General features: G+C 41.9%; 2 protein-coding genes across 2 annotated transcripts in view; one reads left to right on the top strand and one right to left on the bottom strand.

Annotated features, from left to right (window-relative positions):
• nt5dc1 (5'-nucleotidase domain containing 1) overlaps positions 1-25,334 on the bottom strand; it is a 55,912-nt gene extending 30,578 nt beyond the window's left edge. The window contains exons 1-6 of the mRNA XM_077016694.1: positions 24,651-25,334; positions 23,824-23,915; positions 23,641-23,712; positions 23,336-23,445; positions 23,147-23,226; positions 21,326-21,407 (exon numbers count right to left, since the gene is read on the bottom strand). Coding sequence (XP_076872809.1) covers positions 21,326-21,407; positions 23,147-23,226; positions 23,336-23,445; positions 23,641-23,712; positions 23,824-23,915; positions 24,651-24,743 — 529 coding nt within the window. The 5' untranslated portion in view covers positions 24,744-25,334. The remainder of the gene's footprint in view (positions 1-21,325; positions 21,408-23,146; positions 23,227-23,335; positions 23,446-23,640; positions 23,713-23,823; positions 23,916-24,650) is intronic.
• On the top strand, positions 15,500-21,048 carry col10a1b (collagen, type X, alpha 1b). The gene is made up of 3 exons (XM_077016691.1): positions 15,500-15,630; positions 15,982-16,105; positions 18,626-21,048. The coding sequence occupies exons 2-3, from the start codon at positions 15,997-15,999 to the stop codon at positions 20,494-20,496; spliced, it is 1,980 nt and encodes a 659-aa protein (XP_076872806.1). The 5' UTR covers positions 15,500-15,630; positions 15,982-15,996; the 3' UTR covers positions 20,497-21,048.
• Positions 25,335-25,354: the final 20 nt, after the last annotated feature.

Here is a 25,354-nt window from a genome sequence, read left to right as displayed (position 1 = left end):
TATTTACATTGTAGATTCACTCTCTTGGCATTCTCTTAATGAGCTTCCACTAATTAACCTTGATAAGGCACACCTGAAAACCATTTTGTGTGTGTGTGTGTGTGTGTGTGTGTGTGTGTGTGTGTTTGAATGTCATTTGTTTCTTTCAAAAATGCTTTATAAACAAAATGCTTACTGCTCAGTATTACTGTCCAATACCACTCACTACAGTATTACTGTCCAATACCGCTCACTACAGTATTACTGTCCAACACCACTCACTACAGTATTACTGTCCAACACCACTCACTACAGTATTACTATCCGATATCTCTCACTACAGTATTACTGTCCAATACCGCTCACTACAGTATTGCTGTCCAATACTACGTACTACAGTATGACTGTAGTGAATACAGCTCACTACAATATTACTGTCCAATACCGCTCACTACAGTATTACTGTCCGATATCTCTCACTACAGTATTACTACACTACAGTATTACTGTCCAATACTGCACACTATAATATTACTGTCCAATGATGCACACCACAATTAATAAAATAAAAATAATACACACACATCCTAACTACTCACTACAGTTACAAAGACGCAGCTACTCAGTTATCCTATTGAAATCTTGCCTCGACCCTCAACTCTTGCACGACACAGAAACATCAAATGTCTAGGTCTGTAAACACAGCCACTGCACCCTTCACATAAACAAACACTGCTAAACAAACCAGCCAAAGTCTCAGAAGTCCATCATCATGGGACAAAAAAGCAGGCTATTTGAAACACTAATAGTGAAAATACTACAGTCAAAACATTAATTAACCATCTGGATTTGAGTTATTCTTTGTGCAATTAATCTTGAGCTCTGTGTATGGTATTACATGTTCCATTGGCATTAGTGTGGAATTACAGCAAGCTTTTCCTGAGGGGCATCTTTGAGGCTTGAACTGCTTTAATTACTCCAGGTCTGCTGCACAGTGCCTGCAGTGGAGAAGCCTTAGTGAAGCTCTGTCTTCCCTGCTGATGACTCAACAGACTGACGGAGACAGCATCCCCTGCCCCATGAGCTCTGGATAAGGGACAGCACAGGGTTAGGGATCAGGGCTAGGGCTAACCTGACCCTAACCTTGAGATCTAGATCTAGATGCACTACATCACACTTCCTCCGGGCCTACGCTCCCAGAAACTGTTGTAAATGTACTATTTCCTTTATTTATGCACATGTAAGTATGTTTATTCATGATAATGTACATGTTAATTGGGGGTGGCGGCAGTAAGAGAAGAAATACACACTGCTTACTGAACATGACTGAGGATCCTAAGGCTGTTTGATATTAGGTCTGGACAAAAATGACTGCAGATCCAATACTGGAATGGCTTAACTACCTCAACTCCCATCTTAAGGCATATAATTCACTAGTTACTGTCAAAAATTTAGTAACTGAATCTTATTAGGGTAGTAGGGATCAAGTCATGGGTCTTGGAAGTTAATGAGTTTACAAAGTAGACTGTTTTTGAAGTTCAGGTTTTGAGGTTATTTATACAACACATTTCCAGGAGCTTTAGATAAAATAAAGTAAAAGAAAACTGGTAGAATCTAAAATATTATATTTTTTAATAAAATGAATAGGATAAGACTGAAAGACTGTGCGGATCAACTGGCAGGAACCTTCACCAGGATATTCAACCAGTCCCTGGCCCAAGCCACCATCCCTTCCTGCCTTAAATCCTCCATTATTGTTCCGCTGCCAAAAAAATCAAAAACTGATAGTCTGAATGACTTCCGCCTTGTTGCGCTAACATCTGTCATCATGAAGTGCTTCGAGAAGCTGGTGCGGAGTCACGTCACTGCCTGTCTGCCAGCCAACCTGGACCCTCTTCAATTTGCCTACAAAGCAAAGAGATCCACAGAGGACACCGTGGCGACAACACTACACACTGCATTGACCCACTTGGAGCAGCTAGGGAGTTACGCCAGACTGCTTTTTGTGGATTTCAGCTCGGCCTTTAACACCATCCTCCCACATAGACTGGTATCCAAGCTGTCAGATCTAGGACACCCATCACAGGTACAGTGGGGAAAATAAGTATTTAGTCAGTCACCAATTGTACAAGTTCTCCCACTTAAAAAGATGAGAGAGGCCGGTAATTGACATCATAGGTAGACCTCAACTATGAGATACATAATGTGAAAAATAAATTGAGAAAATCATTTTGTCTGACTTTTAAAGAATTTATTTGCAAATAATGGTGGAAAATAAGTATTTGGTCAATAACAAAAGTTCATCTCAATACTTTGTTGTATATCCTCTGTTGGCAATGACAGAGGTCAAACGTTCTGTAAGTCTTCACAAGGTTGGCACACACTGTTGCTGGTATGTTGGCCCATTCCTCCATGCAGATCTCCTCACGTTTCATCTTCATTGCCCTTGCTGATGGAAGGAGGTTTGCACCCAAAATCTCACAATACATGGCCCCATTCATTCTTTCATGTACACGGACCAGTCGTCCTGGTCCCTTTGCAGAGAAACAGCCCCAAAGCATGATGTTGCCACCCCCATGCTTGACAGTTGGTATGGTGTTCTTGGGTTGCAACTCAGCATTCACTGTCCTCCAAACACGACGAGTTGTGTTTTTACCAAATAGTTCTACTTTGGTTTCATCTGACCATATGACATTCTCCCAATACTCTTCTGGAACATCCAAATGCTCTCTAGCAAACTTCAGATGTGCCTGGCTTAAGCAGGGGGACACGTCTGGCACTGCAAGATCTGAGTCCCTGGCGTCGTAGTGTGTTGCTGATGGTAGCCTTTGTAACGTTGGTCCCAGCTTTCTGCAGGTCATTCACTAGATCCCCTCTTGTGGTTCTGGGATTTTTCCTCACCGTTCTTGTGATCATTTTGACCCCACGGGCTGAGATCTTGCGTGGAGCCCCAGATCGAGGGAGATTAGTAGTGGTCTTGTAGGTCTTCCATTTTCTGATTATTGCTCCCACAGTAGATTTCTGCACATCAAGCTGCTTGCCTATTGCAGATTCAGTCTTCCCAGCCTACAATTCGGTTTCTGGTATCCTCTGACAGCTCTTTTGTCTTCACCATAGTGGAGTTTGGAGTGTGACTGTTTGAGGTTGTGGGCAGGTGTCTTTTATACTGTTAATGACTTCAAACTGGTGCCATTAATACAGGTAATGAGTGGAGGAAAGAGGAGCCTCTTTAAAAAGAAGTTACAGATCTGTGACAGCCAGAAATCTTGCTTGTTTGTAGGTGACCAAATACTTATTTTCCACCATTATTTGCAAATAAATTCTTTAAAATCAGACAAAATGATTTTCTCATTTTTTTTCAAATTTTGTCTCTCATAGTTGAGGTCTACCTATGATGTCAATTACAGGCCTCTCTCATCTTTTTAAGTGGGAGAACTTGCACAATTGGTAACTGACTAAATACTTATTTTCCCCACTGTATGCAACTGGATACTGGACTTCCTGTCAGGTCGCTCCCAGAGGGTCAGATTGGGTCCTCACATCTCCACGGCTCTCATTCTCAACACAGGGACACCGCAGGGCTGTGTGCTTAGCCCACTCCTCTACACCCTCTATACATATGACTGCGTCGCTACCCACAACAGCAACAAGGTCATCAAGTTTGCAGATGATACCACAGTGGTCGGGCTCATCTCAGACAGGGAGGGCGAGCAGGCCTACAGGAACGAGGTGGTGCAGCTGTCAGAGTGGTGCAAAATTAATAAACTGCTCCTCAACCCTCAAAAAACAAAGGAAATAATTATTGACTTCAGGAAGGGAAAAGTGGACATCCAGCCACTCATTATTGGGGGGATCAGTGTGGAGAGGGTACCAGTGTTCAGGTTCCTGGGCTTCAAGATGGAAGATAACCTGACCTGGAGTGCGAACACCAGTGAGCTGCTAAAGAAGGCACAGCAGAGATTGTATTGTCTGAGAATACTTAGGACCACCTTCCCAAAAATTTACTCTCTGCCTTCTATGGACTGTGTGTGTGGTACGGCAGCTGCACAGCACAAGAAAAGAAAGCGCTCCACAGAGTCATCAGATCAGCAGAGAATCAGAGAATACAATTGGCTGCAATCTCCCAACTCTAGATCAAATCAACACCTCTCGATGCCACCAAAAAACCATAGACATTGTACAGGACTCATCACATCCTGGACACGGTCTCTTCCAACTACTGCCATCTGGTAGGAGATACATGGCTTTTAAAATCAGGACAACCCACCTCAAAAACAGCTTTTACCCTAAAGCCATCATGGCTTTAAATTCAAACACAGCTTAGTTATTTCCAGTAATATGTAATATGTTCACTCACGGTTGATATTTAATCTGTACTACATTGGAGCAATATACTTGTGCAATATAATCAGTATACAACCGGTGCAATATTTTGCACGTGCAATTTGTGTATTTGTTAAAAAATGGTGTAAATCTGTACTTTTGTAAATTTCTAAATATGTAAATATAGAACCTTTTGTTTTTTACTTATTCTTAAAATTCTGAGTCGAGCGCACTGCAATTTCGTTGTTCTTGAAAAAGTGGCAATGACAAAGATTTATCTTATAAAAGTTCTTCAAGTGCAGCAGTGTAACTGGTGTGAAAGGTTCATGTGTAGCAGTGTAACTCTTGTAAACAACAGATGGGTTTTCACTCTGGTTTTGAAAGTCGCTACAGTCTGTGCACATCTTCCAGCTTCAGGGAGTTAAGTGTACCTGCAAACTTCTGACTGAAGGATGTGTCACCGTGTTTAGTTCTCATTCTAGGAACTTGCACAGGCTTGCTTCTGACCTCCAGGAACTTATCTCCTATTATAAACCCCCACGTCCACTAAGAACACAGGGTGCTGGCCTCTTATTAGTTTCAACAATTAATAAGGTAACAGCAGGAGGAAGAGCCTTTTCTTATAAGCCCCCCCAACTATGGAATAACCTTACAGCAGGGGTGGGCAATTAATTTTTACAAGGGGCCACATGAGAAACCTGAATTGTGTCAAGAGGGCCACACAAACGAAAATGACGTCATTGCGGTGGCTCCGCCCACCTCGCGCGAACTTCCGCGAACGGCGGAGGCGTTTATACTTGCCGCATCACATTCTGTGCAGTGTTGTCTGAAACGATATGTGTTAGTGTAAAGAAACACCCCTCAAAAACAGGGGAAGGAACATTTACCTGACCAATTTTAATGTTGCTTTTTGTTTCAGATTTGAAAAGTGCTGGAATTTAGGCTAAATACTTGAAAATGCTTGAAATTGTAACTACTTCGTTTCACAACAAATATCTGTCTGACTGAACAGTTTTCTTGTATTACGTTAACAAATACGAGCCTCTTGTAATTTCAGGACGAAACATGAGCAAGCGAAGACGTTAAGATTGAGCGTTTTGAAAATAAACCACCATTAAATAATGTGATTAAAAGCGAATTATTTCGAGTATATGTATAAATATTTAACTTAATTAAGTTTAACGTGCTGGGAAATATTAAAATGGACCTTGAAAGTGACGTACAAGTGCTTTAATTCCACCTTGTAAAGATGTATAAACCCTGCAAACATGACTTTGTTCATCGACAGCGCGCGAGGCCCTTGCACACGGGCGGAGTCACCGCGATTACGTCATTTTCGCCGCGCAGACCCTCGCGCCGCGTCAAGTATAAACCAGGCTTAAACCTAGCTTTAAATCACTTCTACGGCACTTTCAAGGTCCATTTCAATATTTCCCAGCTGACTCAGGTTCTCTCTAAGCTCGGTTTCTGGAACGGAAAACCCTGAGTTTTCGTTAACTCTGAGTTTACTTACCTGGTTTAATCACTAAATCCGCTGGATTCTGGAATTACCCCCCTGTTCAGTCAGCTATTTGTTGTGAATCGAAATACAGTCACAATTTCAAGCATTTTCAAGTACTTTAGCCTAAATTCCAGCACATTTCAAACCTGGAACACAATGCAACATCAAAATTCGTCACGTAAATGTTGCGCCGTTCGCGGAGGTTCGCGCGCTACATTCGCGAAAGTATAAATTCAGCCTTGTCGCTGATCACCTACCTAACCCTACTGTTTCTCGCACAGCTCACACAGTTTTTTATTCCTCATGCTCTTAGGGAGTTTTTCCTTGCCACTGTCTCCCTTGGCTTGCTCACTGGGCGTTTGGACTTGGACACTTGTAAAGCTGCTTTGTGATAACAACTGTTGTAAAAAGCTCTATATAAATAAATTTTGATTTGATTTGACTTTAATGGGTCAAACTGCTGATATAGAGGTCAGACTCTGATGCAAGGTGTGTAATATGCCTGTATTTTAAGTGTAATGTAATGTAAAGGTAAGTACGAGATAGCCCACTTGTGATGTGTATACAGGTGTAAATAATTTAGTCTACTCTGAAGCAGAGCAGAAGCCAGTGTAATGACCTGAGTACTGGAGTAATGTGTTCACACCTCCTAGTGTAATGACCGGAGTACTGGAGTAATGTGTTCACACCTCCTAGTGTAATGACCCGAGTACTGGAGTAATGTGTTCACACCTCCTAGTGTAATGACCCGAGTACTGGAGTAATGTGTTCACACCTCCTAGTGTAATGACCCGAGTATTGGAGTAATGTGTTCACACCTCCTAGTGTAATGACCCGAGTATTGGAGTAATGTGTTCACACCTCTTAGTGTAGTGACCTGAGTAATGTGTTCACACCTCTTAGTGTAATGACCTGAGTACAGAAGTAATGTGTTCACACCTCTTAGTGTAGTGACCTGAGTAATGTGTTCACACCTCTTAGTGTAATGACCTGAGTACAACAGTAATGTCCTTCGTCCTTTTAATACTCTGGCAACAGCAGAGTAAGTTGTGGCAGTCTGATATGTTTTTGTGGGAGGCCAGTAGGTAGTGTGTGTTCATTACTGATGTGTTTGGTTTCACTGTGGACGAGGTCTGTCAGACAGCTGGTTCCACAGCAGTGTGCTGGATTTTCCACTGTGAAAATCACTCAGGTCATTAAAAACTCCATCATAAGGCCATGACTTCAGTGGCTGAGTTAAATTTGTATGTGGATCTGAAAACAAAGATTGTTGCCATGCCAACATCATGACTTCATGGCAGCCACAGAGCAAGATGGTAACGGTCAGCAGTTCAGAATTACCACACGGCTAGACAGACAGACGCAGACATGCACAGACAGACATATACAGACAGGCTGAGACAGACATAGACAGTCACAGAACAGACCTCAAAAATAAATAACGAATCTGGTTTCTTTGTGACTCTGATAATTGGGCTGTTTGAGGAAGCTGAGAAAGTCACCACAAGGAATAAAAAGCATGTGTGTCCATTAGTCCATTATGTCATGGTTAGTCTTATTATAGAAATTATATTTAAGAAAGAAGTGGTGTGGGGGATATTTTCCTGGCACACGTTGGGCCCATTAGTACCAATTGAGCATCATGTCAACGCCACAGCCTACCCGAGTATTGTTGCTCACCATTAGGGCTGAACGATTAATTGCAATTGCGATAATCTCGCGATATTTTAAAACAGGCTGCGATTTAAACTGGTCACGTGACTTGGGAGCGAGCCAAGCCGAGGACGAACGGAGCAAACCCGAGCAGGAGGCAGGGAGGTGGAGAAGTGAAGTTAACACAGCGCACTTTAACTTGTTGCACAATGGCTTCAGACAGAAGTCGACACAACTGAAAGTCTAATACCAAAGAGGGGCAGCACATCAGTTGTGTGAAATTACATTGGCTTTAAAAAAGATGCTGATCGTGATATAACACTTAATTTGGGTCCATTTTGTGTGTCGTTCCCCCCCCCCCGCGCTCAACAATTTACACTCGCCACCTCCTCCAGGTTAAAATCTCACTCTAAGCGAACGTCAAAAGTTGGCAACCCTGCTGCTCAACGTCAGGTACTGTGCAAAACGTGCCTTGCTACTGTTGCTACGACGCGAGGTAACACTACAAACCTTCTTCAGCATAAAAAAAACACCACAAAGCCTCGTATGATATTTGCAAGGCTAAAATGCCAACGACCAGTGCTGCATCTTTAAATACACCAAGTACCAGCCGACAGGGATCACTGACCGAACTGTTTGAACGTGTAACTCCTTATGGATATAATAGGAAGCGGCACTCTGAAATAACTCGGGCAGTAACGGAGTTCATAGCGAAGATCATGATATCCGTTAATATAGTGAACAAGCCCGGCTTCATGGCTTTGTTAAACACACTGGATATGCGCTACCAAATGCCCTCACGCACATATTTTAGCCAAGTTGCTATACCTGCAGGGTTGCCAACTCTCACGCACTGAGCGTCTTAGACTAAAAAGTTACGCTCTGGCGCCAACCACAGGCGATCGATCGATCGCGATATAATAATAATACTTAAATTTTGTCCATTTTACACTGCCCCAATAACATTCGACACCCCCCCCCCCCAACAACAAATTACGTTACGTGTCGCCCCCCCCCCCCAACAACAAATTACGTTCACCACCCACTCCAGGTTCAAGTCTCACTTCAAGCGATCTTGAAAAGTTGGCAACCCTGTACCTGAGCTGTATAAAAAAATGACGAAACAGAGTTTCAGTGGGAAAAAAATCGCATTTTAAATCGCAATCGCAATTTATAGATAAAAAAATTGCAATTAGATTATTTTCCAAAATCGTTCAGCCCTACTGACCATGTCCATCCCTTTATGACCAGTGTACCCATCTTCTGATGGCTACTTCCAGCAGGATAATGCGCCATGTGATAAAGCACGAATCATCTCAGACTGGTTTCTTGAACATGACAATGAGTTCACTGTAGTTGAATGGCCTCCACAGTCACCAGATCTCAATCCCATAGACCACCACAACAAATCTGCAGCAACTGCGGGATGCTATCATGTCAACATGGACCAGACTCTCTGAGGAATGTTTCCAGTACCTTATTGAATCTATGCCACATAGGATTAAGGGACTTCTGAAGGCAAAAGTGCATCCAACCCTGGTACTATTACTGGTACTAGCAAGGTGTACCTAATAAAGTGGCCGGAGAGTGTATGTTAACTAGTTCATTCATTTATCGGTCTTCTGTAAATGTACTAAAAATCTGACCAAGTTCGAATTTGTCCCTCTGGTGTCATTCTGTGAAGCATGTGATGTGGAAATACTTGCATGCATAAAATAATTTAAAATGCCTTTTGGATGCATTGTGTGTTTGTTTATTTCACAGCTGGTTAATTAAACAGTTTCTTTGCTAATGTAGCAAGACTGAACTTTATCTGAACTGTATCCATCTATTTAATGTTGACCTTGTGACAGCAAAAAAGCAGGCTAGGAATATAATTAACTTTATCAACAAAGGCATCAAAGTGCTCAGCCTAACTAACAGAAAACAGAAGGCTGCGATGACTCAGCCTTGTCCCAGAAAGAACATCTCCAGGTGAACAGAAACAAAAAAACACACATGTAAACAAGGTAGACCAAAATTATAAGTGTTTCCCCAACATGAATTTTGGGGTTGAAGGTTTGCTCACTCTAGAGCTTACAGGCTGCCTTTCACTAAAAGAACAGTGGAAACCGAGATTAAGCCTAAACAGAAATGGAATTGTTGTTAACTGTGTATTTATGGAAATCATCATGATTACTCACAGACAGCAAAAATAAACTGACCTTTGAAAAATGAGACTGTATAGCTCAGTGTGAGATGTACAGTATACTGTATATCCCGTACTATATAACTCAACAAAGTGATGTATATGCTCAATCAATCCAACACTTTATTAGAAAATGATCAGTATGTGCTATCCAGATGTTATTTGGGTGGACTATGGCATGATGGTGAAAGTTGCATTGGTGCAATCATACAAAGTGCAGCAGTGTGGATTGAATGTGTCGACATCTGTGTCACTGTTGGGCTGAATCACAGCGTCCTTACAGTCAGAAACTGACTACTGGTTCAACCTGGTAGTCAGGTTCCTTAGTTCCTGTACTTGTCTGACTGTATTGTGCCAGTATGTGACCTCACAAATGCGCTTCAAAAAGCAGGGGTCAAAGATCACCATAAACATACTTCTAAACCTTGTGGACAGCCTTCCCAGAAGAGTTGAAGCTGTTCTAGCTGCAAAGAGTGGACCAACGTCATACTGAACCCTAGGAATGGGATGTCACTTAAGCTTATATGTGTGTCAAGGAATACTTTTGGCAATATAGTGTGTGTGTGTGTGTGTGTGTGTGTGTGTGTGTGTGTGTGTGTGTGTGTGTATAGTCCCATATTCTGACATGTATGTTATGTATTTCACCATAACGCTAAAACCATGTGCAAGCAACACCACTCTGTGCATCTCAGGTCACAATGCATAACACCCATAAATGTATTACACACCCATGAATGTATAAGACCCATTAATGTATTAGATAAATCAACCAATTAAACTGAAGTGTAATCATGGTTTTTCTCTGACTGCTACAAAATAAGGCCTAATGATACATAAGCAAATATAGATCCAAATACCCCAATATGCAGGGTTAAACCTTTCATTTCCAATGTTATAATAACCACAATGTCACAATGAATAGCATCTTGTGTCCAAAACAAAAAAACAGGTGCTGCAAAACAAGACATATACTGAGTGTAACGTATAACCCCTCCTGTCCTGTCAATCATGCATGTTTGTGTTTTACGTGTTTTTTATGTGTGTTTGTGGGTTTTTAGTTTCATGTGCTCCCGTGTTTACTTTGTTTCCACACCCCTTGTATACCCATTATTGTCTCTCCCATCATCTCTGTCGCGTTTAGCTCCTGTTCCTCAGTGTATTTAAATCTGGTGTATACATCCTTTGCTGCTGGTCATTGGTTGTAGCTCTGTTCAGTTCTTTCTGCTAATCGTGTCCCATACTCCGTGATCCTGGTTCTAGTCCTGCGTTCACCTGCGTTCTTGGTTTACACAAGTAATGGTGAACTTTTACATTTCTAAGTTTGGGGTTCTGATCTAGTCTGTTGTTATTCATTTTCCAGACAATATGCTCCCTTTCCCGTTAACGTTATGGATTATATTTTCTGTTATTTTATCTAGCTAGTACTTGAGTTCCCAGTTTATTTTGATTACATTTGTTGTTTGTCCACCTGTTTTGTAGAGTTTGATGTTTCGTTTGGGTTGTATATTGTATTCTTTCTTGTTGTATTCCTGAGCCCCTCTGATTCGCTACTATGCCCCGTCACTCACACAGATTCCGCACCAGTGTGCCTGTTGGGAGTTGAACTCTGGTAGATTCTCCGAACTGTGTTTATAAGTGTGCTCGTAAGCTCACTCCTCCATGCAATTGTGTCGGTCTCCTCTGCTCCACGAGCCCCTAACGTTACACTAAGGTATACCACACTGCAAAAGACTCATCTTTGAAAACATTTTGGTATGTAACTTACTCTATAGCATTAGCACACAACTGCTTGTCGGCGGAGGTCATTTTATAATGATTAAGTTGGATGGACGCGTGTACCACAGTTACCACTGCCTCACCAGTGGTCATTATCATACTATTCTAGAACTCCAAGCATCCTTGCAACTCCTGGCTAACTATAGGTAGCCAGCTATAGGTTTGTTTAAAAGTGATCGTGATGACTCATTCACCCTTCTGTGGTGGATTACTTCCGTATCACTGCTGGATTACATCTGTTTGGTGTACAGGAAGAAGGATGAAAGAAGAGCTCAGGAATGTTTACTGCAAATGAACAGAGTAGAATTCTCCGCACAAACACTACAGAGCAGGCACAGCCAGAGAACAACCCAGTGCTCAGTGACGAAACATGAGGACAACGAAAGTGTGAAAACAATAAAAAGTTTGAAAAAAGGAAAAAAGCAATGGAAGAAAATACATTACAATAACACCTCAGTTAAATGGATCCCATGCTTTCATGAACACCAACAACAGCGTCTGTGAGAACGGCAGAAGATAACCAGGAGATCCAAGTTTTGATTCCTTGCATAGTTCCCTAATTATAAGTAAACACAAGAACAGAACATCAGCCAGCTGTCTGAACAGTCGCCTTTGAGACCAGTAGTGGCTGCTGGACTAGTGAAGCCCTCATTTGGGGGCAGAGACGAGTATACACTGTCTTTAACTGTCCTGGACTGCATGTTCCAGCTCAGCAAAGCCACACACCATTTTTAAGCTAGCCCATGTGGACAAGAGTGGGGTTAGGCGTACAGCAGGCGAACAGGCCACAAACTAAATATGGTACTAAACAAAAAGGCTTTTAACTACTAATAGTTAGTTGTAAAAATGAGGTTTCACATAATGAGGTAGAGCATATTCCCATTATATCAATGGGACAAAATTTCAGAAGAGTAGACAAATTCATGCTTCTATTATATTATACACACACAAACACACTTTTTCTCAATTTTAAAATCAATATAACATGGCCAAAGCAAACCCGGTTGTTACTCTGTAGGCTCTACTAGAGTACTAGCCATTAGCCATGGCAAATTTACACTGTTTGAAAATTGTGAAACTACAATTTAAATTAGTTTAAAATTAAAATGATCTCTATATTAGAATACAACCAGTAAATACAGGAAATGTTTATGTAGTATTAGAAAATCAAAAAACAAACAAAAAAAGCTATAGTCTACAGTGCCAAGGGAGGTCACGCTAAATTCTGACTTTGTCTGTAGAAGCCAGTTTGTTTACATATTTGCTGCATTTTCTGTTTGCATCTTAATAAAGACACTGATAAATAATTATAGTCTTCTAGCCCTAACTCTTGCGCAGTGTCTCCAACCCTAGTGAAGTGTCTCTAGCCCTTACCCTAGTGCAGCGTATCTAACCCTAGTCAAGTATCTCCTAACCCTAGTGCAGTGTCTCCTAACCATTGGTGTCTATCCAGTGCTCTGCAATTATTGCTCCAGCAGTAGATAATCAGCTTGCATTCTAACTCAAACACTGTGTCAAAATGTCTGGGTTGAATGGCTTGATCTGAGAGTACTAGAAGCATTACTGTAATTCATTTTATCTGAGTGCACGCATTTCCTGACAAAAAAGTAGGCTGAATTCAGCAGTGTACTTTTGTAAACTCTGAAGTCTTTGACTTTAGGTCCCAGCAAGGACATCCACACCCGGTCTGGAACACCTTCACCCGGTCTGTTGGTCAGAATGACTGGAGGTGCCTCTTAGTGGCAGGCTAAGTTTATTAAACTGCTAAATCTGTTTGACATTTATTTCCTCAGAGAAGCGAGCTATCTTTAGGCAGGGATTCTACTCCCTACAAACTTCACAAGTTCCATCAACCTTCAATTATTTTCTCACTCTGGTTTTATAGCATCTTCAGATTCAGCTGTTCTCTTATGTATGTCCTTGTTACAGAGCGAACTCGAATCTTCTGTTTCTCTCTCTCTCTCTCTCTCTCTCTCTCTCTCTCTCTCTCTCTCTCTCTCTCTCTCTCTCTCTCTCTCTCTCTCTCTCTCTCTCTCTCTCTCTCTCTCTCTCTCACACACACACACACACACACACACACACACACACACACACACACACACACACGGTAAATAAATCATAACAATGAATTTGTGTTTAGGACATTTCATTCAGATGTTCATGTAATAGAACTAATCAGAACTACTATAGTCTATAAAAATCAATAGAAAAATCAATCTAAACATTTGTTTGAGTAGCCAAAAGTTTAGAATCAGCAATATAATTTTAAATGTCTTATAGTGGACTGTGAACAGAAGCAAATTATCTTGGACCAAGTCACTTTTACCATAGCAGAGTGTTAAAGTGCACATAGTGTGTTTGTGTCTCAATCACAGACACACATCAGTTGTCTTCACTGTGTCTGTATTTATTTCAGACTTTTATGACTTTACTACATATTTATATTTATAAAGAGGCAGAGAGCACAGATTTTTCTGCATGAGTTATAATAAAGCTATAAATATAGCAGTCAAATGATGTTGAATTAAAAGGCGCTCAGTTCTGCATCTGCATCTGTGTGACTGAAAGTAGTGAAAGTGAATGGCTGTGGAATGTTGGGGGGGGGGGGGGGGGGGTGCAGAAGAGCCCTGTTTAACAATTCCACACAAGGGTTGCCAGCACCACCCAAACTCAGCCAATTACACAGAAGCTTAGAGCACAGCCACATCAAAGAGGAGATAAATGACCTCATCACGAAACAGAGTTTAACTGCAGGAGCAAAGGGGTAAGCCCTCTTTATGGACACTTACTCTGGCGCGTTTCTTGCAATGAGAATAGAGATCAGTCTTTATGAAATTCATTTATTTATTTTAGGGGTAGTGGTATGAAATGGTGCATGGAATTTTGGAATTTCATGGGATGTCACATGGATATGTTTGCAAATGTGGCGCATGAGAAACGTAACCCTGGTAGTCAGAATGTTAATTTGTGGCAACAGACATTATCAATGTAACATTTACCTGACTCACTCTACACAACTGTTGTTTGTAACAGCAGATAATTAGGTACTATTGCTATGTAGGAGCCATTCTCTCAAACCCTAAACATGCTGCTGCCATTTGGATACGTTGGTCTGAGTTAATACAGGGTGAACTCTAAAGTCTTTTCAAAGGTGAATTTATTTCTCCAAAAGGGAAATGTGTGAAAGACTGGAAGCTTGATGGGGCCATTCGAATTGTCTCTTAGTGGAAAGACATGGCAAAAATAAATTTGTGCTACACCAATAAAACCAAAGATCACAAATACTAGGCTAATGCAAATGTAAATCACAACTACTGTATTATCTTGACACTGGACAGATCTCAAGGTCCCAAAATAATGCAGTGACCACACCAGCCAGTGTGGCAAGTAGTTCCACATACACAAAAAAAAACAAAAAAGTCCACAACTATGCCCTCTGGTGTCCTCAGCTGGAATGGAAAAAAAAAAAGACTTAACGCCTCAAAGTTCAGCAATTCAGCTCAACTGCGCATACATTTAGAAGCCAATAAACTAAACACACAACTCCAAAGTTGAGGTATTTAAAAGAAGTGAAGGACAGCACTTCCCCATGGTCCACATAGAGGACTTAGTAATGCTGCTCAGCTGCAAACGGACACCCAGGTTCTTGTTTTCATATACTTCACCTTCCACATTTATACTTTATACACATATTCAGCATTTGGCACACTTATACCCACAACAACTTTCACATTTATGATTATGAAAATACATCATACTGATAACAACAAGAATCAGAAAGTAAGAGAAAGAGATATGAGCAGAGCACCCCAACAGTAACCTGTCCCCAACTGTCCTTAACAGATCAAGAAAGGATGTAAACCAGTTTCTACACACATCAACTTCCATGCCCTACACAGAAGGAGTAAAGGCACGAATACATTTTGAGCAATTGGGACAAAAATTCATTTCTCAGGAACCACAGGTCTAACTCCAGGAAGCACACTGTGATGTACCCTAAGAAATGTTACCACACCCCTCATTATGACACCACTGGGGGAGGAGATCAGAGCTCTGGGGGAGGCTGGTAAGAGACGTTCAGTATAAATAGGCAAAGATATTGCTGCGAACAGTAACAGTCTCACAGAGAGACTCCACACATAAGGATACACAGCTTGTCTGGGACAACAGCCTCCCTCCGTCAACACTGCTTTCTGAAGCTGCAGCTCAGGTGAGTGTAAACATCCTGTGGCTGCTCTCCCAGCACAGCATCATGGGAAAGTGAGCCAGGGATACATGCAGAGGTGGGCAGACACTGCTGTGTGGGACATCATAGCAATGGTAATGATACTCATCACCCTTGTTCATGGGCACAGCACTGGGAAAGTAAGGGAGCATTTTATCTTTGTGAGAAATCATTTAAGTATTAAATCATCTTTCAGTCAACCAGCACCAATCTACAAATCACCAGACAATGCTGTGTTTTTCCTGGTCACTAATGCTGAAAACGAGCAACAGTTCTGGATTCACAGTGGATTCTGGACCTACTGAAATTTTGACCAGTTACTATGATTTTAAACAGGTGTGGCTTCTGAAAATGGACCTCCAGGTAACCAGTATTCTACTTCTCCTCTTGGTTTTGGCTGAGGCAACACCAGAGAGGTACTACCATGTGAAGAAGCAGGCTTATCCAACAAAGAGTCAGGGTAGGTCCTTAAGTACCGGCTTCAGATGATGTCCTACTTTACTATCAAACACCATATTACTTTACTTTAACACCACAACGCAGAGCAAAATCCCACGGATACTAATTTATAGGACATGGCATCTTTTTCTACACATCCTAGACAATCACTCTTTAATATTGCTGCAATAATCAGACTGTAAAATAGTGCATCATGCACTAACCACCTCAAACATACTCATGGGCTACATTTTGTGTACATTTCTCTAACTACTGAAAGTCACTGACTGAAACTCAAGTTTGCAGTTTCCATGTTATTGCAAGTTCTTATAGCAGTTAAGACCTGATATTACTATACAAAGTAGCATGGCCCCGCCATGAGCTAATTGTCTTAGTAAAGAGGTATATGGCTGGTGTGGTTCTTCCATGACTTTGAATTAACCTGTTAACATTAAATAGATAATGAAAGTTTCAGTCAGCAGAGAGTGAAGCAAACCCCTATGCATGTTATCAGCAAAATGTTTTTAGTTATAAACGTTAAAAAATAGGAGAGAAAATGGCGACTAAAAAGGAAAAACCAAGAATGCTCATACAGAATAACAACCTTAAGACTCCTGCTTGATGCTTCATTTCTATGGTGAGTATCACAAACTACTGCAGCCTCTGAAACCCTATATAAACTACCATCTGCTCAGACTTGAACTTCCATATTCAACAATACAGCAGGGCATTTTTGTGGATCTAAGGTGCTGAAGTCCTCATTTAGGATTAAAACACTACTTAGTGGGTTTTCATTGTTACATGCCTCCACAAATAACCTGGTCAAGTAAGACCTGGGGCTGGAACTCTCCTGACAGATGTAACCACACTGCAGTGGACACACTCAACACAACACTGCAGTGTTCAATTAGATCATCATAAGTTCAAAACAGATTTCCTATAAGCACACAACAATATAAGGTGCACCTGCTATCTGGATAGGCCAACACATGAATCAGCACAGTCCTAAATTAAACGTCTTTAGTGAAAGGTTATCAGCAAATCTTAGTCATGAATTTGCATTCAGAATTAGGTTTATAAATCACTACACGCACTCTGAGGGAGACGGTTCATTGGCAAGCAGGTCCTGCTACTGCCGAGATTGGGCTGGCCTGCTCCAGCCATGTGGTTTAAGACAACCTGTTCATTTCTGGCTGCAAAACAACATGTCTGTCAAGGATTCCAGGGTCATTCTACATAATGTTTGAAAAAAGTATCAAACGTCCAGATAAGGTGTAATTGTGGTGTTTAGTGATACAAAAACATTTATGCTGATCATTTTATTTTTTACACTGACGCTCCAGGATCATTTCAGAAGTGTATTTACAAAACCATAATTTAACCACAAGTGCTTTAAGAATGTACTTCGGCCACGTTGGGATTTATGTGGACAGAGGAGTGTGACTCCTTGAGTACAATCACATATCCCACTGCCCTGCCACGCTTGGGTAGCACTGTGGACAGAGTTCACACAAGGTTACACACAGCATTTAATACATATACATACATGCACTGCCACAAGCACAAAGACGCTCCTGAGACGTCATGCTATTTAAAATTTTTCTGAAGACACTTTGAAGCAAAAAAAAAAAAAACCAACCTTTAAATTATCGATATTTGTATTTTTATTAAATTTTTACTTTTTGCACCACTTAACTGCATTAATTCCAGACATCATTTTATAACGTTAACAGTGAGCCTAATGTACAACTCCCTTGGATAAGGCACAGAGTCTAGAAAGATAGAAATAGAGGCATCATGTAGAATTAGTGATCTCATCTAAAATCCAGACTTGGTAAATGGAGGACTAGTGTCTGTACCCACAATAAGGTCATAAACAGGATCATGTCTAAATCCATATATCCATGATTGCGGTTAGCACTAGTTATGTTATGCTAGTTATGGACTCTAATCACTTCCTGGTTATTCCTGTTCACTATATAAAGTGGTTTCCCACTGAACTTTCTGTTCTGAATTCCAAATACTAAACCAGATGAGCACTGTGTGTATTTCAGTACATTTTAGTTGTTTCTCAGAAATAAGAGAGAAATTACCTTTACCAGTTAAACTTCAAATGCATTTCTGGGCTTGCTATATTTTAGCATACATGTGTTCCAGTTTTCTGTGTATATACTGCTACAGGATCTGTGAGGCTAACAATGAACAAACAAACAATTGCAAAATTTAAAAAAATTAAAAATTAAAAAAATTAAACAGCCAGAAGATCAATGTCTTCTGAGGCCAATTTAGAATCCACATGGAACCCACAGACATGGCTGTAAATCCATTTTAACCATCCTCACATTATTCAACAATGAAAGGAAGGCAGAGTATAGCCAACACTTCAGAATTACTAGCGTTAACCCTAATACTTACAGTATTCAGAATTAGTTGTCATTAAATTCAAATGTTGCTTAAATGAGAAAATGTTTCTGTTGACCAGTTTGCGGGTAATAAAAACAATGTAGTGTCACATTCTAAAGTTATTTTCATTCTCTTTCAGCTGTTCAAGGTTCTCCAGGTATCCCAGGGTCACCTGGTGAACCTGGTCCCCCAGGTCCACCTGGACCCCCGGGACCCGCAGGAAAGAGTGCCATGGGAATCCCAGGACCAATGGGGCCACCTGGACCATCCGGACCAGCAGGTTATTCCTCACCTGGCAAGCCTGGGAGCCCAGGTTCTCCAGGAAAACCAGGTGCTAATGGAATGCCAGGAGAAAGGGGAATCCCAGGATCTGCAGGACCCCAAGGAGCAAGAGGAGCTCCAGGATCTCCTGGAAGCCCAGGTCCTGCTGGACTCTCATCTCCTGGAAAGCCAGGGCCACATGGTCTTCCTGGGTCAATGGGGCCTAGGGGAGAGCCTGGGGCAAAAGGACTCCCAGGTATTCCTGGTGCACCTGGCCTGAAAGGAGAACCAGGTCATGGTATTCAAGGAAGTCCTGGTGGACGTGGTCCAATGGGTCCAATGGGCCCTCCAGGTCAGGCTGGTCAACCTGGAATTGGAAAGACTGGTCCATCTGGATTCCCTGGGGAACCTGGAAAACCAGGTATGCCAGGTAGGGATGGGACTCCAGGTCCCATGGGTGCACCAGGGCTGAAAGGCCACACAGGAGCGCCTGGCATAGGTGCACCTGGGAAACCAGGTCAGAATGGTTCTCCAGGCATGTCTGGTCCAATGGGAGTAAAAGGGCCTCAGGGACCAGCTGGACAGCCTGGAGCTCCTGGTCTGCCAGGTGTTGGCAAGACTGGAGCAGCAGGACTTCCAGGTGAAAGAGGTGTCCCTGGTACACCAGGTACCACAGGACAGAAGGGAGAGCCAGGCCCAACAGGTATTACAGGTCGTCCTGGTGCTATCGGGCTTATTGGTCCAGCTGGACCTCAGGGAGCTAGAGGATTCCAGGGTGACTCGGGTCCTCAGGGGCCTAAAGGTGATATTGGTATGATTGGAGCACCTGGACCAAGAGGGGCAAAGGGTGAGCAGGGAGCACATGGCTTGACAGGAAAACCAGGAAGCTCAGGGCCAGCAGGCCCTCCAGGTGCAACTGGGGCGATGGGACATCAGGGTGCCAAGGGGGAGTCAGGTTTTACAGGAGCACCCGGCATCCCAGGAGCTATTGGTCCCCCAGGTGTTAAGGGCCATCCAGGTCTACAAGGTATTCCAGGCAGCAGGGGTGAAAATGGCCTGCCTGGGCCAAGAGGACCACCAGGACCAGGGGGACTCCAAGGCCACAAGGGTCATCCTGGTGCCCCTGGTGCCCCTGGTGCTCCTGGCCCAGCAGGACTCTCAAGCAAAGGGCTAAGTGGGCCACAGGGACCCCCAGGAATTCCTGGTGCCAGAGGTCATGATGGCCTCCCTGGTCCAGCTGGACCTCCTGGCCCACCTGGTCCACCAGGTGAGATCATTTATCATCAGGAGAAGAGCATGCCAATCAAATCTCATGAGTTGGTGATGCCTGTTAGTCATGATATGATTAAAGCACCCATGTCAGCCTTTACAGCTCTGTTGACCACTGCTTACCCTAGTGCAGGAACTCCAATAGTTTTCAACCAGATTGTGTATAATGGAGAACACCACTATGACTCTCACACTGGTGTGTTTACTTGCCAAGTTCCAGGACTTTATTATTTCTCCTTCCACATGCATGTCAATGGGGCTAATGCACTGGTGGCACTTTACAAAAATAGGGATCCAGTTTTGTTCTCCTATGATGAATACAACAAGGGCTTCCTGGATCAAATGTCTGGCAGTGCTGTGCTTTCACTGCAGCTACATGACACGGTCTACATCCAGGTTCCAGATGATGAGTCCAATGGCATTTATGCCGATGATAATGTCCACTGTTCTTTCTCTGGGTTCTTGATTGCCTCAACATGATCAGGATACGATATAAAACTTCAAACTTTTAAAGTAAGATTTTATGAAAAGGGAAATGGATTGAACCCCCAGTATGGATCTTTGTTTGTGATAAAGAAGAAAAACACTGAATTAACCCACCATTACGACCATGTGAATATTATCTCTCCCTAAGAAAGAATTTCACAATTCTTTCTAAAAGTTGACCAAGCCCTGTAAATCATGAGCTGCAACAGCCTAAAAGCCACCTGGTACTGTTATACAATACAGTGGACTCTGTAAGCGCCTATGATATTATACAGCGGTGCTCTGCAAGTGCCATTATATTTATAGTATGTGATGATCTTGCAAGTGTGCTTGACAAGGCTCCTTTTCTGATGATATGTCACTTTACCACTTTCAAATTATGTGAAAGTAACTGCATTTAATAAGAAATTTGTTTCTGGAACACCAAATTATATGTGTCTAAGACAAGTGGATTAAAACTATACTTATATTATTTAACTTCATTACTGTACAAGGCATTTCATGCACATCATTGTGACTAACAGAAATAAATTTTTGTGTCAGTGAGTCTTTTTTTTCCCCCCTGTTTTCTATATATATTCTATATTGGTCATTTTATAGATCCCAAAACCTAATCACACTTAGAATAATTAACTGGACTATAAAAGTTCTACATGTGCTCCTCCCATATTAAAGATTATTTACTGCTGTGAATTTATTTTCCACATCAACAAAAAAGCTGATATACAAATACCTCACATTTTATAATCATACAGAATATTAGACTTTAACAATAATCAATATCCATAGTAAAACCTACACAAGAGAAAGATTGAGTACACACCTCGGAATGCTGATGTGTTGTAATTGTGGTCAATAGCAGCAACTATGTCCTTCCAGAAGTCGGCTGTGACTTCACTGCCTCGCTGTTTAAAGAAATGTTAAATACGGTATTTAACAGATAAAATAAAGATTTCCACTGGTTAACAAAGACTTTGTCCTGCACAAAATAATACCTGTTTCTTATGTACACTGAACAGCCACTTTTTTAGACACACCTTCCCTTATATGATTAGACCATCCCTTTATGAAAATTTGCGACCTTGGAATGCAGTACAAAATCAGGTGAGAAACATTTCCCTGGGTCAGTTTCAGTGTGAATCCACATGAGAATGGGAAGGTTGAGAGGCCCGAGTGACTTTGAACAAGGCATGGCAAGCGTTGCAAAAACTGCCAACCTTATGGGGTTTTCTTGTGCACGGAGTATGGTGTGATCACGGAAAAACATCCAGCAAAAACAAAACCTCTGCATGTAAGTAACTCTTCGCAGGGCAAGATCGTTAAGAATCATGCTGAAGAACAGGCAGTCAGGGAATTTACAGTTTAATACAATGCTGGTGTTCCAGCTAACATGCCTAAAATATTTCAAATGTGCCATACATGTGTGCTGTAGCATGGATAGACTAGAACAGTTTCAGTCCCTTTGCTGTATATTGTAGACTCCAGTGGACTAAACAAAAATTCAGGTCAATGAGCAGTGGAAAAAACATTGCCTGGTCAGATGAATCCAGATTGCTATTGCGCCATGCTGATGAGTGTCAGAATTCGACACGAGCAGCATGATTCGATTAACCTTTCGTGTTAGGCGTCAACAGTTCAGGCTTGCAAAGGTGGAATAAACGTACAGGGAATGTTTTCTTGGCAGACCCTTAGGCCCTCTGATACCCATGGATGGACATATGGACCTAAGCACTGTGGCTGACCAAGTCCAACCTTTCATGGCAGGTGTTTACCCAATGACAGGAGGACACTTTCAGCAGGACAGTGCACCATGCCACAACTGCTGTATAGTAATGGATGGGTTCCAGGAACATAACTAAATTGCCCTCTGATTCCCTGGCCTTCATATTTGCCAGATCTTAATCCTATAGAGCAGTGTTTCTCAATCCACCAGACAGTTCCACAGCATCACTCTGTCCAAGTTCCTAAGACATTAGATTGGAGCATGTGGAACCTTCTAATGGACCTCAAGGACTGGGTTGAGAAACGCTGCTATGGGGCACCTCTAGGACAAGGCAAAATGGGCTATTCAGAGCATGTCAGTTCCTCCATCTCATTTACAGCAACTACAAGAAGCCTGTCCGTATGGAATAAGATTCCTGCAGAACAATGAAATCTCCTAGTGGAATCTATGCCGTGATGTTCTGAAGGCCAAAACAGGTCCAACACTAGATGGGGGGGGGGGGGGGGGGGGGGTTTCTAATAAAGTGGCTATAGTGCATGTGTGCATGCTAAATCCAAATATGGTTTTGTCCCATTGTACTCGCATATCATTGTAGAGCCCCTCTATTTTGGCAGACTACTGCTGGACACTGAAGAGGACTGTACCTGAGGCCGAAGACAGGCCAACATCACACACCTTTAGATTGTAGAAGCATGTCTGTACATGTTTTAAGTGTAACATCAGCCTTATTTATGAATAAGCATGCATATATAAGCATAATACATTTACTGATGTGTATTGTTCTCTTCCTTCAAAACAATGCCAGTTAGAAAAACTCTAAAAATGTTTGAATTCTGTGTAAAACATACTATAATGATGCACAAATCAAAAAGTTAACATTTAAACAGTTTCCAAAACAGGGTTCACTGTTGCTTTATTTACCTTGTGTAACATGTCCACCACTCTAGCACAGAGAAGAGCTCCAGGAAGGTCAAAGTAGTTGTCATAGAAATAATATTTAGCTGCAGAAATATAGATCACAAACAAACAACAAAAGCAAAACTCAGATGAGAAGTCATATTAGCAGGCAAACAAGTGGGAGAGATAAACAACTGGATGCTTGTGTCCGACCAGATCGTGTGAATGTGGTACTGAGGCTGTTGAAATGCTTCCATTCCCTCTTTGGACCATAGTGCTTTATTATCTCCTCAGTGCTCAGATCACATGTGCCATGGGTTGCCCTGAAATTTCACAAAACCATCAAGTTGATTAGTTAATTCCCCAGACACAGACTGGTTTTACATTCTAGTGACCTATTAATAGATATTCTTCTATCTGTTCTGTATCTTTATCTTTTGTATCATAAGGAACTTATTAATCTTAATGTGTAAGATACATTCTTTTTTTTTTCATTATCACGAGCAGTCGAGTCTTACCGTAAAACAGTGCCATCCTCTGCAAGCTTTACCAGGTTTCCCTCCTCGAGGTCCACGACCAGACCTTTAAAACTGCACAGAAATACTCATGAAGGAGCACAGTGCACAGTCTGGAACCATATGCACATACACATATACACACGCAGACACACATAAAGGGACTTCACACAGACAGATGCTCACCAAAAGTCCCATGTGGCTGGAGTAAGATTTAGCAGATCCTGATCATAACCTCTGTGTTCCACCAGATAGCGGGCAAAACTTTCATATATTAGCTGCAAGCCAACCCACACATACAAACACACACACACAAACACAGAGTTATGTCACAAAACACGAGATGGCAGCCTGCTGCAAGCCCACTTAAACTTGTCAGTCTTTAGCAGAGTGACAACATATACTGAGTCACTCACAATTCATGCAAGATATCTCTGGACCTTTTCCTTCTCAATGAATAAAATCAGTTTCAGTAACCTGGTAAACGACTGGATGATTAGATACTGAATATTTTAGGTAATTTGGAAGTAACTAAGCCCATTTCTGTTACTTTGGACAAAAAACTTCAGAAAATAAGGCAACCTTTGGGTACTGCTGTTTCAATACAATGGTGAGCACAATTTGCAATATATATTAAAACCACACTAAAAAAACGCAGAGCTGCGCTGTCCCCAACACTCACAATCTAACTGGGCCTGTAAGATAGTCCCGTTAATCTATTTCGTGCTGTTAATCCATTTCGACGCTGCAACAGTCCACCATAATGATAGGTCTTCAGCATACATCATGTCTGCCAATGCTGAGATGCGCCGAATTATGCACAAGATGCTCTGCGTTACATTTACTGAAAGCAACCTATGAACATTTTACCTAGCAATAGCACGTGCGTGCGTGCGTGTGTGTGTGTGTGTGTGTGTGTGTGTGTTGGAGAGACTAATTCGTCAACAGCCCAGCAGTCCTATAGGAAAGATTTGGCAATGAGCATTTGTCAAATACGAGCACATCCGACTCACCCTGGAGGTCTCCTTCAAATTATATCGACAGAGAGTGTGATCCAAATCGAAACCAATCACGTCACAATCCGCGAGCGAGAAATATTCACTCATGGTCCCGCTGGAAGGGGGGAGGGAGCTGCGGGTGGAGAATGCGGAGCGCGCGGAGGAAGCTGCGCGGCTCCCAATGTCACGGATGACTCAAGGCTGCGCGTGCAGCTCGCTGGCTCCGTGGCGGGAGCCTCCAATGTATTTTCCAGTACCGCAACACGTGGGGTCGCAGCGGTACCGTTACCAAACACCAGGGACTGTACGCGGACTCTTCCGGGTACCGTAATAACACACGTTCGGCGCGTGATTAGCACGGTTTTCCCCGTGATGATGTCATTCAACGTAATCTAAATAAAGTATAATCTTTTGCGTTTGTTTTTAATCCACACGTTTACAAAATGCACTAAGGAAAACTGAATAGATGTTGATAAAAATCTTTAGGTCTTTAGTCATTTAAAAAATATATAGACTACTGTTCATCCATATTATTTGATTTTCTTTCAAATAACTTTTTAGCGATAATACCTTAATACCTATATTGCAGTTAGGATGCGTAAATAATTACGCAGAGTAAAAAGAAAAAGTAGCGCATTTTTTAAATACTTTTGAAGTTTTGACATATGACAACTTCAGGGTCCACAGAGGGAAGCGGTGTCGTGTAGTTAAAAGTGTGA

The sequence above is a fragment of the Brachyhypopomus gauderio genome, chromosome 9 (genome assembly GCF_052324685.1).
Source record: "Brachyhypopomus gauderio isolate BG-103 chromosome 9, BGAUD_0.2, whole genome shotgun sequence".
NCBI lineage: Eukaryota > Metazoa > Chordata > Actinopteri > Gymnotiformes > Hypopomidae > Brachyhypopomus > Brachyhypopomus gauderio.
This window is presented reverse-complemented; position numbering and strand designations above follow the sequence as displayed.

What these genes read in the sequence shown, in the direction of transcription:
- col10a1b (XM_077016691.1), top strand. Translation starts at nt 15,997, where the DNA reads ATGGACCTCCAGGTAACCAGTATTCTACTTCTCCTCTTGGTTTTGGCT. An exon ending in TTATCCAACAAAGAGTCAGG is followed by an intron (nt 16,106 to 18,625) that starts GTAGGTCCTTAA and finishes ATTCTCTTTCAG; the next exon opens with CTGTTCAAGGTTCTCCAGGT.